The sequence below is a fragment of the Notolabrus celidotus genome, chromosome 6 (assembly GCF_009762535.1).
Source record: "Notolabrus celidotus isolate fNotCel1 chromosome 6, fNotCel1.pri, whole genome shotgun sequence".
NCBI classification, from domain to species: Eukaryota; Metazoa; Chordata; class Actinopteri; order Labriformes; family Labridae; genus Notolabrus; species Notolabrus celidotus.
Genome location: NC_048277.1, coordinates 10,711,432 through 10,729,489, shown reverse-complemented (window position 1 = coordinate 10,729,489; position 18,058 = coordinate 10,711,432). Strand labels below are relative to the sequence as shown.

Here is an 18,058-nt window from a genome sequence, read left to right as displayed (position 1 = left end):
TATCTCTTATCATATAATATGATGTGAAATAAACCATAATAAAATACTTTTTGATCTTGAATTGCTCTTTGTATTTTCTTTTATTCTGGGTTTGAAGACAGCACATGTACATTTCAATCATTTCCAAAACACTTTAACAGTCTCCATTAGAATTGGTGGCTAACTGGTATGGTTTGTTTTTAGGTTAAAAATGAGCCAAAATTGATACTAGGTGTAAACCTAGTGTTTGAGGCATTTTGGAAGAAAAACTACCGAGTGAACACCAAAGTATAGAGAAATGGTAAAATGGTAAAAACATTTTTTAAAAAGTTCCATCATCGTTAGCACCATAAAAGAAGAGAAACAATCTTCCAGAGAGTTCATCAAGACAGACAGTATTAACCCCAGAAGAGAAACTGTCAGTTCTCCTGCGGGAAGGGTAAGCAGCTCCTCTAGCTGCTAAATATGTGTCTGCCTGTCACATCCTGAGGGACGTACCATCCCATAATATCTGATTTTAGGTTTTATGAGCATACCGCATCAAGTGAGGACATTGAGATATGCTGTATGGGTAATCGTTCATTAATGCGTATAAAATATGTAATATATATAATGTGTAATTAATATATATGTAATGAATATAATATGTTGTGAATATATATGGAATGTATGTGTATGAATTGTATGTGCTTTGGCAATAACATGTCTTTGTTCATGCCAATAAAGCTCAATTGAATTGAAGAAAAAAAGGATCTTTTTTTGTGTTCATAAGGCGAAGTTGAAAAGTATTTGAAGAGTAGAAAAAGGTACATCACAAGTTTCCTCCATTAAAAAAGAAGCTTGAGCATGCACGACAATTTGACCAAGTAAAGACTCAATTTTGCTTAAAAGCTGTCTTTAAAGGCCGTAGACAATTACGAAAGATATGAACATTTTACCAACTCCAGAATCACCCAATGTCCTTTTAATGCTCAATTTTAGATTTTATCAAAATGAATCCAGCATATTTTGAGAAAAGTTACAGGAAAATGTAGAAGAAAGTAGTTTTTGTCTCATAAAGATTATTAGAAAGCACAATCTTTCAGGGTATTATATATTACCACACTATGAGATTAAGGTTTTTCTCATTAAAGAAAATTAGACCAAGGTATATAGAGAACTGATTCTGTCAATGATTTTTCCTGCCTACACAGATTTTATCACATTGATAACGTTTTATATGCTTAATTAATGCTTTGCTGCTCAAGTTATTCATCAAAATTGAAGGATAACACTGAATAGTAAATAAACAAAATGTTTTTGTAAAGGGTTAGCTTTTGTCCACTAAGGAGAAAATACTTGTAATCGTTGGTCTTCACCATAACCTTGCTCAAACTTAACATAAGGTTTTCTTGTTTTTTCTCTGTTTGAAGAAGTGATTCAGATATTTTTGGTGACGAGTTACCACAAAAATGTTCATGTTCCTGCACCCCATTAAGATACATTGGATATATATATATATTAATTTTTAAATATGTTTTTATAAATACATTAATTTATTTATCAGTGTGAACTGGTATTCATTTTGACAGAGTATGGCACAACCTTCCAGTTGACCTTCAAAGCCAGGATCAATTTCTGAATGCTGTTAAGCAAAATGCAAAAAAGAATCCTATTTGATTTTAGTCTGAGCATAGCATTGGATCAAGGTTTTGGAAATTCTAAGATTTACATTGAAATATATCCAAGTGAACTCAATTATTGCTTCCAGCTGTTTCAAATATGCATTACAATATGCTTGACAGCCCATTCTCTTAAGAATCAGTTTAAGGCTTGTTCAAAACTCAAAGAAATGTTTACTTTTATCAAATACAATGTGATTTTATTTCCTGGGTGCACAAATGGAACCAATGAAAAGTGAAACCCAGACATGGCTTTGACAGCTGAAGTTTAAGTGCGGACAGCTGGGGTCCTAGAGTTGTAACAAGAGGAATCTATTACAATTCAGTGTCAGTGATTAGGAATTATTTCAAGGGACGTGTATGCCATTAGAAAATAATAACCTACCATGTGTTAAGTTACTGTATAACAATAAAAGACAATACAAAAAATGTAGATTATATTTTTGAACAAGGAAAATGTGGTTTTCTAAATTAAAACCAAAAACAACAGATATCTTTTTAACTAGTTTATTTCTGTTAAACAAACTGGATGGTCAGTAGCTCAAAGTAAATCTGAATAGAAGTAATGATCAAGCAAAGATCAAAAGCTTGCTGGACTAACTGAATTATGAAACCTAAGAAAGTAGAGTAACTCAGTCTACAGGTTATTATGTACACCATAACGGTCAACATAACCATACCACATTTGGAATGCATTCCAAATTTAACTTCAGATGGCTCAGCAAACCCCACAGAATATAAGTAGTCCTTTAGGAAGCAGTGTGTCACAGAAGATCTGTGGGTTCCTGCTTGTGGTAAGGCTACGTTCTTCAATGCATCAGACCAATTTACAATGTTTTGACATGATAAAAGTTCAATCGAAGGCATTATTTGGTGAATCTATGATTTTAATACTACTCTAACAAATTTAACACAGGATTGGTGAATAAGACAAAAAGAGGGGGTCAGGTAAGAAAAACTTCAAATTTTATTATTTTTTCTGGACAAATATTTTATTTAATGACCAAAGTTGTTCATACAAAGATCTGGATGAGTTATAATGATGCTAGACTTTGTTTCCTTTACCAGCTTATTCTGTAATGGTATTTAAAAACTTAATGTAAGAATGTTGAAACATGGTTTCAATCTGGACATGTTTTACTTTTCCAAGGAATTCCAAATTCAATTACTTTTTAATCACATGGACTTAGAACTAATTCTGAGATGGCATTTCCTATGTACCCAACAGGAAAAAGCTGCCACCATGAGTACAGACGCGGAGATGGCCGTTTACGGCAAAGCTGCCATTTACCTCCGTAAGCCGGAGAAGGAGAGAATTGAGGCTCAAAGCAAACCATTTGATGCCAAGTCTGCCTGCTATGTGGCTGATACCAAAGAGCTGTACTTGAAGGGAACAATCATAAGTAAGGATGGTGGCAAAGTCGTCGTCAAAGTCCTGGACACTCAGGAGGTTGGTATCTTTAAGTCAAAGTCAAATTCTCCCTCAGTTGATCAGTTCTCATTTGACAATTTTCCTGTTCCAGGAGAGGACAGTCAAGGAAGATGACGTCTCTCCAATGAACCCTCCCAAGTACGACAAAATTGAGGACATGGCCATGATGACCCATCTCAATGAAGCCTCTGTGCTTTATAACCTCAAAGAGCGTTATGCAGCATGGATGATCTACGTAAGAAAATGAGCTTTATGACAATTTGTTTTTTCAGTTTGATTCACATGTAGGAAACATTGAGGTAATTCTTGGATCCTTTTGACCAATTTCAGACCTACTCTGGATTGTTCTGTGCCACTGTGAATCCCTACAAATGGCTCCCAGTGTACGACTCTGAAGTTGTCAGTGCCTACAGAGGCAAGAAGCGTATGGAGGCTCCACCCCACATCTTCTCTGTCTCTGACAACGCTTATCAGTTCATGCTTTGTGGTAAGGCACACACATAATTTGTCAGATGTTATATTTCTGCAGCAAGAAATACATAATTAATAACTTTGTTGTTTTTATTCAACAGATAGGGAGAACCAGTCCGTCTTGATCACGTAAGTTTCGTATTTGTTGATATTTTTTAGTTCTATATCTTGACAAAGAAAATGAACAAGTCTTTACAAGTCTTTTTCTATACCTAGTGGAGAATCTGGTGCTGGAAAGACTGTGAACACCAAGCGTGTCATTCAGTACTTTGCAACAATCTCAGTTGGTGGAGACAAGAAGAGGGATACATCAAAGGTGGGAGTATCAACATGATTAATGGTTACAATTCAGTATTCTTTCATATGGTTCAAAGAAAAGAAAAACTGATATCACTTCTAAATCTTCATTATAGGGTTCACTTGAGGATCAGATTATTGCAGCCAATCCCCTGCTGGAGGCATATGGTAATGCCAAAACTGTGAGAAATGACAACTCATCTCGTTTTGTAAGTATGGAGGGATTTTTGCAAATCTGAGAGGTCTAGTGAAACATTGCTCATGTTCATGAATGTCAAAACTTTCTTTTTCCCAAACAGGGTAAATTCATCAGAATCCATTTCGGCACAACTGGCAAACTGGCTAGTGCTGATATTGAGACATGTAAGTACAAATCCTGTGATACATCCAAAAAACAAGGACAACATTTTGGCCAGGATTTGACTTATGAACAACATTTGTAGATCTGCTGGAGAAGTCTAGAGTGACATTCCAGCTTCCTGATGAAAGAGGCTACCACATCTTCTTCCAGATGATGACCAACCACAAACCTGAGCTGATTGGTATACACAAAGCTTAACTCAAATATCCCTGTGTTACTCCTCAAGTTCATATACAACTATGTTTTGAGCTCTCCACCCTTTTCTTTGTTTTCCAGAAATGGCACTCATCTCATCCAACCCCTATGACTTCCCCATGTGCAGCATGGGTCAGATCACTGTGGCCAGCATTGATGACAAAGTTGAGCTGGAAGCCACTGATGTGCGTGACCGTGACTACAAAATGTTTACATGTATTTTTGTGAATGTTTGCAATACCAAAATTGCCCTTTACTAAATTTCCAGAAAGTTAACATTCCTTTTTACACTTCTTTCAAACACAGAATGCTATTGATATCCTGGGCTTCACTGGTGAGGAAAAGATGGGCATCTACAAACTGACTGGTGCTGTGCTCCACCATGGCAACATGAAGTTCAAGCAGAAGCAGCGTGAGGAGCAGGCTGAGCCTGATGGCACAGAGGGTGAGTTTCTATGTTAATTGATGCTTGCAAAATGTTCTTTTAGACTAGCTTGTCCTCTATCATGACTGACATTATCACATGCTGTCTGTACAAACTTAAAGTCATTTAATTTCTGTCAGATGCTGACAAGGTTGCCTACTTGCTGGGTCTCAACTCTGCTGATATGCTTAAGGCTCTGTGCTATCCCAGAGTGAAGGTCGGAAATGAGTTTGTCACCAAGGGACAGACTGTACCTCAGGTAAGCATGAAATATCAATATCTTAAAACAAAAAAATTAGGGTTACTTTAGTTCTACTTCAGTATTATGGTAATACATTTGTTTTTTTTTTCGTTTTACTAAAACAAGGAATTTGATGTAATAGTGTTTTTTATGAGTTTAAGACATGAAACGTGAAACGTATTTTGTAGTATATCTTGAGTACTATTTGGGATGTAGTTTTTATTTAAGATCTTTGGTGTCACTCATCTCATAAACAAAAGTTCAGAAAACTAATAACTTGGTATTTGAAATGAAATGCTTGACTGACTAAAATCATATAATACCTGTTTTTTATTCAGGTCGGGAACTCAGTGACTGCCCTTGCCAAGTCTATCTATGAGAGGATGTTCTTGTGGATGGTTATCCGTATTAACCAGATGTTGGATACTAAACAAGCAAGGCAGTTCTTCATTGGTGTGCTGGATATTGCTGGCTTTGAAATCTTTGATGTAAGCTTCATATTTTAGGTTTTATTGGCTTTCCTTTCGTGACCTTCCATAACACAATCATTCCCTTTGTTTTTGAGATAACAACTGATGTATCTCTCTGATCACAGTACAACACCTTGGAGCAGTTGTGCATCAACTTCACTAATGAGAAACTGCAACAGTTCTTCAACCACACCATGTTCGTTCTGGAGCAAGAGGAGTACAAGAAGGAGGGTATTATCTGGGAGTTCATTGACTTTGGTATGGACTTGGCTGCCTGCATTGAGCTGATTGAGAAGGTAATGATTACATTTGGTGACTCTATGTAACTGAGTTTTACTTATTGTTCCCTTTAATAATATACTTCTTCTTTTTTCAAGCCCATGGGCATCTTCTCCATCCTTGAAGAGGAGTGCATGTTCCCCAAGGCAACAGACACATCCTTCAAAAACAAGCTGTATGACCAGCATCTTGGCAAAAACAAAGCATTTGAGAAGCCCAAGCCCGCCAAGGGCAAGGTTGAGGCCCACTTCTCCCTGGTACATTATGCTGGTACTGTGGACTACAATATCGCTGGCTGGCTGGACAAGAACAAGGATCCACTGAATGAGTCTGTCATTCAGCTGTACCAGAAGTCCTCAGTCAAACTGATGCCTGTTATCTATCCACCTGTTGTTGAGGGTATGATTGTGACAACATCAATATATTTAAAAAAAAATGGATTTATGTCAAGTTTTGTTTTGCTTGTTGATTTTGAACAAACTTTAGCATGGATTTACATGAACTGTTTTACTAGTTCTGACAGTATTTTCTTAATTGTCAACAGAGACTGGTGGTGCAAAGAAGGGAGGCAAGAAGAAGGGTGGTTCTATGCAGACTGTGTCTTCACAGTTTAGGGTAAGGTTTTCCATTGCAGAATTGGATATTCAATCATATCTCAGATGACAAGCAAACTCACACTGATATATTTCATGACAAGAGTTAACACTTTGGATCCACAGGAGAACTTGGGCAAGCTGATGACTAACTTGAGGAGCACCCACCCTCACTTTGTGCGCTGCCTGATTCCAAATGAGTCAAAGACTCCAGGTACATGGAAAAGAAAATCTAAATAGATTATTTGAGGAATCGTTTGGTTAGCTTGTTATTTAATTTGTGTCAATCATTTAACACTAAATTTGCTATAATACATTTTTTAACAGGTCTGATGGAGAACTTCCTGGTCATCCACCAGCTCAGGTGTAATGGTGTGCTGGAGGGTATCAGAATCTGCAGAAAAGGTTTCCCAAGCAGAATCGTCTATGCTGACTTCAAGCAGAGGTATCAATTGAAATATGAATGGTAAATTAAATGCAGGGGATACAAGGACAATGCTCACACTGATAATGAACTCCCTCCTTAAAGATACAAAGTGCTGAATGCCAGTGTCATCCCTGAGGGCCAGTTCATTGATAACAAGAAGGCTTCAGAGAAGTTGCTTGGATCAATTGATGTCAATCATGACGAGTACAGATTTGGACACACCAAGGTAAGCACCCTTCTCGCATTCATTAACTTAATTGTGGTTACCAAGGAGGGTATATGTACATTGCAATTTATTTTGCTTTTAATCTTAATTAAAAATCACATCGCCAAGTTAGAAGACATTGTGATGGAGTTTGAGGCCATGGGCCAAGGAACAAGTAAAGTAAAGATAAATAGATGAGGCCAAACAGCACACCCATGTGGCCACTACTAATGCTCCAGAACATATAAGAACGTTTGCCTGTTAAATCACAATAAATTCACTGTCACAAGTCTCTCCCCAGTGAAATTTGTCAACAATTCACTACTGCTACTGCTCCTACATGTGTCTAAGTTTTCTTAAGCATAACTGCCACTGGCAATGTGGCACACATGTCTTGGTTATTGACAGTATGAAATTTTTAAAGAAACTTAATCTCTGGCTAATTGAAAAATATTCTCCAAAGAGTTCTTTTTTACATGTAAGAGATTCATATTGAATGGGGTGCACACTTTCCAGGTCCTAAAGTACCATCTTTGGTGTTAGAGTAGTGTATGATGCAAAATAAACCATAAACTACTGTTTTCTGTTTATTCAGGTGTTCTTCAAAGCTGGTCTCCTGGGTACCCTTGAGGAGATGAGAGATGAAAAACTGGCATCTTTGGTCACAATGACTCAAGCTTTGTGCCGTGGTTACCTCATGAGGAAGGAGTTTGTTAAGATGACGGAGAGGAGGCATGTTGAAAACAGATTGTACTAAATAAAATTAAGGAAAAGTCAAAAAACTACATTGTCCTTAACAGCTGTTTCTTGTCCACAGAGAAGCCATCTATACCATCCAGTACAACGTCCGCTCATTCATGAATGTCAAACACTGGCCATGGATGAAGGTGTACTACAAGATCAAGCCTCTGCTGAAGAGCGCTGAAACTGAGAAGGAGCTGAGTCAGATGAAGGAGAACTACGACAAGATGAAGACAGACCTGGCTGCTGCCCTGGCCAAAAAGAAGGAACTGGAGGAGAAGATGGTGTCCCTCCTGCAGGAGAAGAATGACCTGCAGCTGCAAGTCGCATCAGTGGGTATACATTTATATTCTGTCTCCTTCTGTTAGCATAATGTGGATCTGCAAACAACCTTTTTTCCATTGAAAACCAGGAAGGAGAGAATCTGTCAGATGCTGAGGAGAGATGTGAGGGACTTATCAAAAGTAAGATTCAGATGGAGGCCAAACTCAAAGAGACAACTGAGAGACTTGAGGATGAGGAGGAAATCAATGCTGAGCTCACTGCCAAGAAGAGAAAGCTAGAGGATGAATGCTCTGAGCTCAAGAAGGACATTGATGACCTGGAGCTTACCTTGGCCAAAGTGGAGAAGGAGAAACATGCCACTGAGAACAAGGTTTGGGAACAACTGATTATCTTGCACATTAAGGAAAATCCAGAGATTACCACATATAAACAATTTTTTGCTACAAATTTAGGTGAAGAACCTGACTGAAGAGATGGCCTCTCAGGATGAGAGCATTGCTAAGCTGACCAAAGAAAAGAAAGCCCTTCAGGAGGCTCATCAGCAGACTCTTGATGATCTGCAGGCTGAGGAAGACAAAGTCAACACTCTGACCAAGGCCAAGACCAAGCTTGAGCAGCAAGTGGATGATGTAAGTTTTAATAGTCACTCAGCTTTGCAAATTAACATGGGTGATGAGCCTCGTCATTAAAAACTTACATTACTGTTCAGCTTGAGGGTTCTCTGGAGCAAGAGAAGAAGCTGCGTATGGACCTTGAGAGAGCCAAGAGGAAGCTTGAGGGTGATCTGAAACTGGCTCAGGAATCCATCATGGATCTTGAGAATGACAAGCAGCAGTCTGATGAGAAAATGAAAAAGTAACATTGTCTTTCAATTCTACCAAACATAATACTAAAAGATTATAGCCAACACACAAGCTCTTAAAATGATCTTGTGTAATCCCCACAGGAAGGACTTTGAGATCAGCCAGCTCCTCAGCAAGATTGAGGATGAGCAGTCAATGGGTGCTCAGCTTCAGAAGAAGATCAAGGAGCTTCAGGTGACATATTGTGTTAAAAGAAAATACATACATTTTAAAGTTAAGTAAAAGTTTACTGAAAGACAACATGCCTCCATTTAACAGGCCCGTATTGAGGAACTGGAGGAGGAGATTGAGGCTGAGCGGGCTGCTCGTGCCAAGGTTGAGAAGCAGAGAGCTGACCTCTCCAGGGAACTTGAGGAGATCAGTGAGAGGCTGGAGGAGGCTGGCGGTGCCACTGCTGCTCAGATTGAGATGAACAAGAAGCGTGAAGCTGAGTTCCAGAAGCTCCGTCGTGATCTTGAGGAGTCCACTCTGCAGCATGAAGCCACAGCTGCAGCTCTTCGCAAGAAACAGGCCGACAGCGTTGCTGAGCTGGGAGAGCAGATCGATAACCTCCAGCGTGTCAAGCAGAAGCTTGAGAAGGAAAAGAGCGAATACAAGATGGAGATTGATGATCTCTCCAGCAACATGGAGGCTGTAGCAAAAGCAAAGGTACAACATATTACCTTATCCATATTAAACATTATTTTAATGCCAAAGTGAGTACATTGAACAATGCCATAGATATTTAAAGGAAATCGGATCACCAATTTCGATATCTCTTTTTCTCATTAGGGAAATCTTGAGAAGATGTGCCGTACCCTTGAGGACCAACTTATTGAAATTAAGACCAAGAATGATGAAAATGTCCGTCAAAACAATGACATGAGTGCACAGAAAGCACGTCTCCTGACAGAAAATGGTATCTACAAATTTTAATTGAAAGATCTTTTTTCAATTGTTGTAAAAGTGTATCACAAACTAATATTTCAACACATCTTTCTAACAAGGTGAGTTCAGCCGTCAAATTGAAGAGAAAGAGGCTCTTGTCTCCCAACTGACCAGGGGCAAACAGGCCTTCACTCAGCAGATTGAGGAGCTGAAGAGACAGATTGAGGAGGAGGTTAAGGTAAGAAAAATTTGACTTTGTTAAGATAACTCTGTACGTGTTATTTTTTAAACATGTTTTACACGGAATATAATTTCTTACATTAGGCCAAGAATGCTCTTGCTCATGGAGTGCAATCGGCCCGCCATGACTGTGACCTGCTGAGGGAGCAGTTTGAGGAGGAGCAGGAGGCAAAGGCTGAGCTGCAGCGTGGAATGTCCAAGGCCAACAGTGAGGTGGCTCAGTGGAGATCCAAGTATGAAACTGATGCTATCCAGCGCACTGAGGAGCTTGAGGAAGCCAAGTGAGTTCATTTTCATACAACACATGAACAGATATTTGAATTTTTTTACATGAAAAAAATTGTCAGTGTTTGTAAGTTCAAGGTTTTCACTGAGACCAACCACACCATTTTCACACAGGAAAAAGCTTGCCCAGCGCCTTCAGGAGGCTGAGGAGCAGATTGAGGCTGTCAATTCCAAGTGTGCTTCTCTGGAGAAGACCAAACAGAGGCTCCAGAGTGAGGTGGAGGACCTCATGATTGATGTGGAGAGAGCTAACGGTCTGGCTGCTAACCTGGACAAGAAGCAGAGGAACTTTGACAAGGTCAGCTCTACATGAAATCCAAGAAACCACGATGCGTTTCAACATTGTTTTGATCAATTACTGAGAAAATGAATTGCACATCAGGTTTTGGCAGAATGGAAACAGAAGTACGAGGAGGGACAGGCAGAGCTTGAGGGAGCTCAGAAGGAGGCTCGTTCTCTCAGCACTGAGCTGTTCAAGATGAAGAACTCATACGAGGAAGCTCTGGATCAGCTGGAGACCATGAAGCGTGAAAACAAGAACCTGCAGCGTAAGCTCTCACTACATACTGCAGACACACTATGCTGAAAAAAGCTGTATTTCTTTCTTCTATTCAATGCTCATTTTACATTTTGAGGCTTAACAATACAAATCCCATAAATTTCTCTTCAGAGGAGATCTCAGATCTGACTGAACAGATCGGTGAGACTGGCAAGAGCATCCATGAACTGGAGAAGTCCAAGAAGCAGGTGGAGACTGAGAAGTCTGAGATCCAGACTGCTCTTGAGGAGGCTGAGGTATACTGTTTTTCTTGAGAAATCTTATGTAAAATTCAAAATATTTGAATCTGTTGAAAGATACTTTACAAAAGTTAGGAACATTAAGATGAATAATTATCTTTTATGTCACTAGGGAACTCTGGAACATGAAGAGTCTAAGATCCTGCGTGTCCAGCTGGAGCTCAACCAGATCAAGGGTGAGGTGGACAGGAAGCTTGCAGAGAAAGATGAGGAGATGGAGCAGATCAAGAGGAACAGCCAGAGGGTGACTGACTCCATGCAGAGTACTCTGGATTCTGAGGTCAGGAGCAGGAATGATGCCCTGAGAATCAAGAAGAAGATGGAGGGAGACCTGAATGAGATGGAGATTCAGCTGAGCCACGCCAATCGCCAGGCTGCTGAGTCCCAGAAACAGCTGAGGAATGTGCAGGCACAGCTCAAGGTACTGTAGCACACAGAGACTGTGCAGAGTTTATGATCAGTTCTCTTTCATTTTAGCACTCATCTTCATATTTTCCTGACATTTTTCACTAGGATGCACAACTGCACCTTGATGATGCTGTGAGAGCCCAGGAAGACCTCAAAGAACAAGCAGCAATGGTGGATCGCAGGAACGGCCTCATGATGGCTGAAATTGAGGAACTTAGAGCTGGTCTGGAACAGACAGAGAGAAGCCGTAAAATTGCTGAGCAAGAGCTGGTGGACGCAAGTGAGCGTGTTGGACTTCTGCACTCACAGGTGACTTTTCTTTTATTTCTGCCACTTTCTGCATTCATACTCTTTTTTGGGGGGGAAATAATAACTCTTTATTTCTACGCTTTTAGAACACAAGCCTTCTGAACACCAAGAAGAAGCTTGAGACTGACCTGGTCCAGGTTCAGGGTGAAGTGGATGACACTGTTCAGGAAGCAAGGAATGCAGAGGAGAAGGCCAAGAAGGCCATCACTGATGTAGGTGTACTTTAATTTATTCTTATTTTTTGGTCATGATCAGTTGTCTTTATACAACATTTCTCACCAGTGTTAAATTCTGTTATCTTTAGGCTGCTATGATGGCTGAGGAGCTGAAGAAGGAGCAGGATACTAGCGCTCACCTGGAGAGAATGAAGAAGAACCTCGAGGTTGCTGTTAAGGACCTGCAGCACCGCCTGGATGAGGCTGAGAACTTGGCCATGAAGGGAGGCAAGAAGCAGCTTCAGAAACTTGAGTCTCGGGTAAGAAGGTTGTGTTAAGAATTTGAACACCTGAGTTAAGAGGTTAAATCCTCTTTAAAAACAGATTTATTTTACTTTACTTAGTGTACTTTCATTGTTTTCTGAAGGTGCGTGAGCTGGAGACTGAAGTTGAGGGTGAGCAGAGACGTGGAGCTGATGCAGTTAAGGGTGTCCGCAAATATGAGAGGAGAGTGAAGGAGCTCACCTATCAGGTAAAGTCACTTTTATTAAGATGTAACATTTTAATCAATAAAGCATATTTACAATTTGAAATGATTAAAAATCTAAATCTGTATTTTGTTTTTATTACAGACTGAGGAGGACAAGAAGAATGTTACCAGGCTGCAGGATCTGGTTGACAAGCTGCAGCTCAAGGTGAAGGCCTACAAGAGGCAGTCTGAGGAAGCGGTAAGGACATAGAATTTGTTTCAACACATGTTCAAACAAAAATCACCTGACAAAATGTATTCTTTATGTAAAGTTCGATAACATTTTGAACATTTGAAATTTTCATTATGTCGACTTCTGCATTTTTCAGGAGGAGCAGGCCAATGTTCATCTGTCCAAGTGCAGGAAGATTCAGCATGAGCTTGAGGAGGCTGAGGAGCGTGCTGACATAGCTGAGTCCCAGGTTAACAAACTGAGAGTTAAGAGCCGTGACTCTGGCAAGGTAAAACTATATTTAGAAATTCAAAAACTGAACTGATAAGTTTCCCCGTATTTCAAGTTTCATCAAGCAATTTTTGTATACATGTATTCAGGGATGTACTGTGAAAATTGAGTGATTAATTTATTTCTTTTTTACAGGGAAAAGAAGCAGCTGAGTGAAGCATTCCAGCTGATGGGCTATCTCTTATCATATAATATGATGTGAAAGAAACCATAATAAAATACTTTTTGATCTTGAATTGCTCTCTGTATTTTTTTTTGAAGACAGCACATGTACATTTCAATCATTTCCAAAACACTTTAACAGTCTCCATTAGAATTGGTGGCTAACTGGCATGGTTTGTTTCTAGGTTAAAAATCATCCCAAATATATGCTACAATACTGCAATTCTACAATTTCATTTAGCAGACGTTTTTGTCCAAAGCGACGCACAACACGAGCAAGAATTTAGACTGGAGGGAAAACCTTAGTAAGTGCGACAAAGTGCTTCAAGTTGATTGGCCACAGGTTCTGCCCTCTAATACCAGAAGAAGTGCCAGTTTTTTGTTGTAATTTTTTTTAAAGATAATGTAGCCACAGCTAATCACAAGTCAACAATATCGTTCAACATTCAACAGCATTCAATATTCAGTGCTAAATATTTAATAAGAGCTGGGTTTTAGAGCTTCTTATTCATTCTACCCCTGAGGAAAAAGAGAAAGGTCAGGTGAAGTGCCTATATACTAAGTGTAAACCTACAGTGTTTGAGGTATTTTGGATGAAAACTACACTGTAAACCCGAACAGTACTTCTAACTTATAGCCATTACGGGTACAGCACTCAAAACCAGCTATTTAGTTGAACCAACAATTAATTATTGAGTTATCAGAACGATTAATGTTGTTTTAATTATATGTGGATCAATTTTATTAAGTTAATATCCATGTCCAAATAACAACTTTAAGTGTACAGTCATGGCCAAAAGTTTTGAGAATGACACAAATATTACATTTTCACAAAGTCTGCTGCTTCAGGGTTTTTAGGTGTTTTTGTCAGATGTTTCTATGGTATAATGAAATACAATTAGAAGCATTTCATAAGTATCAAAAGCTTTTATTGAGAATTACACAGAATTCATGCAATAAGTCAATATTTGCAGTGTTGACCCTTCTTTTTCAAGACCTCTGCAATTCTCCCTAGCATGCTGTCAATCAACTTCTGGACCAAATCCTGACTGATGGCAGTCCATTCTTGCATAATCAATGCTTGGAGTTTGTCAGAATTTGTGGGTTTTTGATTGTCCACCCGCCTCTTGAGGATTGACCACAAGTTCTCAATGGGATTAAGATCTGGGGAGTTTCCTGACCAAGGGCCCAAAATCTTAATGTTTTGTTCCCCGAGCCATTTTGTTATGACTTTTGCTTTATGGCAAGGTGCTCTATCATGCTGGAAAAGGCATTCTTCATCACCAAACTGCCCTTGGATGGTTGGGAGAAGTTGCTCTCGGAGGACGTTCTGGTACCATTCTTTATTCATGGCTGTGTTTTTAGGCAAGATTGTGAGAGAGCCCACTCCCTTGACCGAAAAGCAACCCCACACATGAATGGTCTCAGGATGCTTCACTGTTGGCAAGAGACAGGACTGATGGTAGCGCTCACCTCGTCTTCTCCGAACAAGCCTTCCTCCAGATGCCCCAAACAATCGGAAAGGGGATTCATCAGAGAAAATGACTTTACCCCAGTCCTCAGCAGTCCAGTCCCTGTACCTTCTGCAGAATATCAGTCTGTCCCTGATGTTTTTACTGGAGAGAAGTGGCTTCTTTGCTGCCCTCCTTGACACCAGGCCTTCCTCCAAAAGTCTTCGCCTCACTGTGCGTGCAGATGCACTCACACCTGCCTGCTGCCATTCCTGAGCAAGCTCTGCACTGGTGGTGGCCCGATCCCGCAGCTGTAACACCTTCAGGAGACGGTCCTGGCGCTTGCTGGACTTTCTTGGGCGCCCTGGAGCCTGTTTGGCAACAATTGAACCTCTCTCCTTGAAGTTCTTGATAATTCGATAGACGGTTGACTGAGGTGCAATCTTACTCGCTGCTATAAACTTCCCTGTTAGGCCCTTTTTGTGCAATGCAATGATGGCTGCACGTGTTTCCTTGCAGGTAACCATGGCTAACAGATGAGGAACAATGGTGTCATGCACCATCTTCCTTTTAAAGTGTCCAGTCACTCAATCATGACAGATTGATCGCCAGCCTTGTCCTCATCAACACCCACACCTGTGTTAATGTGTGTGACACCTGTGTGTCATTGAAATAATGTTAGCTGGTCCTTTTGTGGCAGGGCTGAAATGCAGTGGAAATGTGTTTTTGGTGATAAAGTTCATTTTCAAGGCAAAGAGGGACTTTGCAATTAATTACAGTTGAGCTGATCACTCCTCATAATATTCTGGAGTATATGCAAATTGCCATTATAAAAACTGAAACAGCAGACTTTGTGAAAATTAATAGTTGTGTCATTCTCAAAACTTTTGGCCATGACTGTATATACCTAAGTCTTCACCATAGACTGTAAAAAATATGGACGTAGTATCTGTGACGTCACCCATCTGTTTCTGAAGAGCTGTTTTGAGACCAATCGACTGCGGCAGCCATATTGCTTCTGTCGAGCCAGTGTGACGTAAAGAGGCGGGCTTTGAGCCTCCTAGCCAACAGCTGCAGTGTTCCCACAGGCAGCTGTGCCTCTCATTGGAAGACTGGTCATCTCAATATCTTCGAAATTGCCGAATTAGAAAAAAATTCACCCCCCTCACAGTGAGAGGACATCGAGAAATTAGCTATTCAGACTACTCTCATCTTTTGTACCAGGCTGTAAACATGTTTATTAATGCTGCAAAGATCGTCTTTTCCCCATTCATGTGTATGTGTATTGTTGACTCCGGTACTTCCGGAGCCAGCCTCAAGCGGATCCTCGATGAACTGCAGCTTTTAACACTTCCGCATTGACTCATATTTTTAGACCGGAGGTTGCCGCTTGGTCTTCACACACTTGAAAAACAATAATGGCTGTGCTTCGCAAAGCAGCAAGTAACAAGGAAAGACAATGCCAAACCGCTGTACCGTTACAGGGAAGACGAACAATGGTCCAACACAGTACAGGGGAAACAGAGGAACTAAATACACAGAGTAATCAACAAAGGTGTGGAACACAGGACACAGGTGAAACTAATGAGGGTCATCAGTGTGAACTGGTTTTCTATTAATTTGACAAAGTATGGCGCAACCTCCAAATTCAATCAATCAATCAAGCTTTATTTATATAGCACCTTTCATACTGGTCAAATGCAACCCAAAGTGATTTACAGCGACTGAAGACAAGAAAGAACCAGAAATAAAATAATGGCAAGACCTATTAAAAAAATAATAAAAAAATGTGTAATTAAAATAAGTTAAAGAGTCAGATTAATATTAAGAATATAAATAGTTAAAATATTTAGTTTTTTACAGGGGTAAGGATAAGAGTTGAAAATAAGATTAAGGCTAAAAATATCAATAAAACTGAGTAGATAAATTAAAATAAATAAATGAATGAATACAAAAAATAAAATAAGATAAACAGTTAAGTTAAAATAAAGCAACATTTAAATCAATATAACAGTAAAAAGTAAGTTGTCAAACCCTACATAAAAGCCAGACTGAATAAATACGTACTGAGGAACAGCTAAAAGAGAGGAGCCGGAGGATCTGAGAGGCCTTGTTCATACACTAAAAGCATATCTGATATAAGGTTGGCGCGAGGCCATGCAGTGCCTTAAAAACTAGTAAAATAATTCAAAAATCAATACAAAAAGAAACAGGCAGCCAATGTAAAGATTTTAAAATAGGCGTAACGTGTGCTCTCCTTCTGGTCTTTGTTAAAACTCTTGCTGCTGCATTTTGTATTAATTGCAGTTTGTTTATTGTGTTCTTTGGAAGACCAGTAAGGAGAGCATTACAGTAGTCTAGCCTGCTGGTAATAAAAGCGTGCATTAGTCTCTCTGTTTTGCTGAGAGAGAAACAGCCTCACTCTAGAAATGTTCTTTCAATGATAAAAAGCTGTTTTGGTGATAAAATAAACATGTGGTTTAAATTAAAATTCAGAGTCAAATAAAACACCTAAATTTCTTAGGTCCTAGAGTTGTAACCAGAGGATATCTATTTCAATTCAGAATCCGTGATGATGAATTATTTTAAGGGATGTGGATGCCATTTAAAAAATAATAACCTACCAACTATATCCATAGATTAATTGACTGTACAAAAACAAAAGACAGTAAAATATTTGTAGATTATATATTGGAACTAGACAAATTTAGATTTCTAAATATTGTACTTAGTTGAATCAAAACAAAAAACAACAGATATTTTTTTGATCTGTTAATTTATTTTAAACATACTAGATAGTCGAGAGCTCAAAGTAAACCTGAATAGAAGTAATGATCAAGCATAAATCTAATGCTTGCCAGACTAACTGAAACCTGAAACATTAGATGTATATCCTGTCAACACCATTTAAATCATGAACACCACATCAGTCTATATTACCATACCACATTTGGATAGCAATCCACATTTAACTTTAGATGTGTCAGCAAACCCCACAGAATATAAGTAGTCCTTTAGGAAGCACTGTGTGACAGAAGATCTGTGGGTTCCTGCTTGTGGTAAGGCTGCGTTCTTCAATGCATCAGACAAATTTACAATATTTTGACATGATAAAAGTTCAATCGAAGGCATTATTTGGTGAATCTATGATTTCACACCTACCCTAACAAATTTAACAAATTTCTTTAAACAGGATTGGTGAATAAGACACAAAGAGAGGGGTCAGGTAAGAAAAACTTGGAATTTCATTATTTTCTATGTACAGATATTGCATTTCATGAGCAAAGCTGTTCATACAAAGATCTGGATGAGTTATACTGATGCTAGACTTTGTTTCCTTCACCAACTTATTCTGTAATGACATTTAAAAGCTTAATGATGTTGGAATATGGTTTCAATGTGGATATGTTTTACTTTTCCAAGGAATTCCATTTATTTAACAGTGATATCTATTACGTGAACTTGGT

At 39.1% G+C, this 18,058-nt stretch overlaps 1 protein-coding gene across 1 annotated transcript; it reads left to right on the top strand.

The window, feature by feature from the left end:
• Nucleotides 1–2,883: 2,883 nt before the first annotated feature.
• On the top strand, nt 2,884–13,184 carry LOC117814884 (myosin heavy chain, fast skeletal muscle-like). Its single transcript, XM_034686441.1, has 39 exons — nt 2,884–3,104; nt 3,169–3,307; nt 3,403–3,559; nt 3,645–3,672; nt 3,760–3,859; nt 3,957–4,049; nt 4,140–4,203; nt 4,284–4,382; nt 4,478–4,581; nt 4,703–4,841; nt 4,961–5,079; nt 5,400–5,549; nt 5,657–5,827; nt 5,909–6,209; nt 6,355–6,425; nt 6,530–6,617; nt 6,731–6,848; nt 6,933–7,056; nt 7,631–7,767; nt 7,853–8,108; nt 8,189–8,431; nt 8,514–8,690; nt 8,771–8,916; nt 9,008–9,098; nt 9,183–9,572; nt 9,696–9,822; nt 9,911–10,029; nt 10,116–10,312; nt 10,431–10,614; nt 10,699–10,864; nt 10,987–11,111; nt 11,227–11,535; nt 11,628–11,831; nt 11,918–12,043; nt 12,136–12,306; nt 12,414–12,518; nt 12,619–12,714; nt 12,845–12,976; nt 13,114–13,184. The coding sequence occupies exons 1-39, from the start codon at nt 2,884–2,886 to the stop codon at nt 13,132–13,134; spliced, it is 5,808 nt and encodes a 1,935-aa protein (XP_034542332.1). The 3' UTR covers nt 13,135–13,184.
• The last annotated feature ends 4,874 nt before the right edge of the window (nt 13,185–18,058 follow it).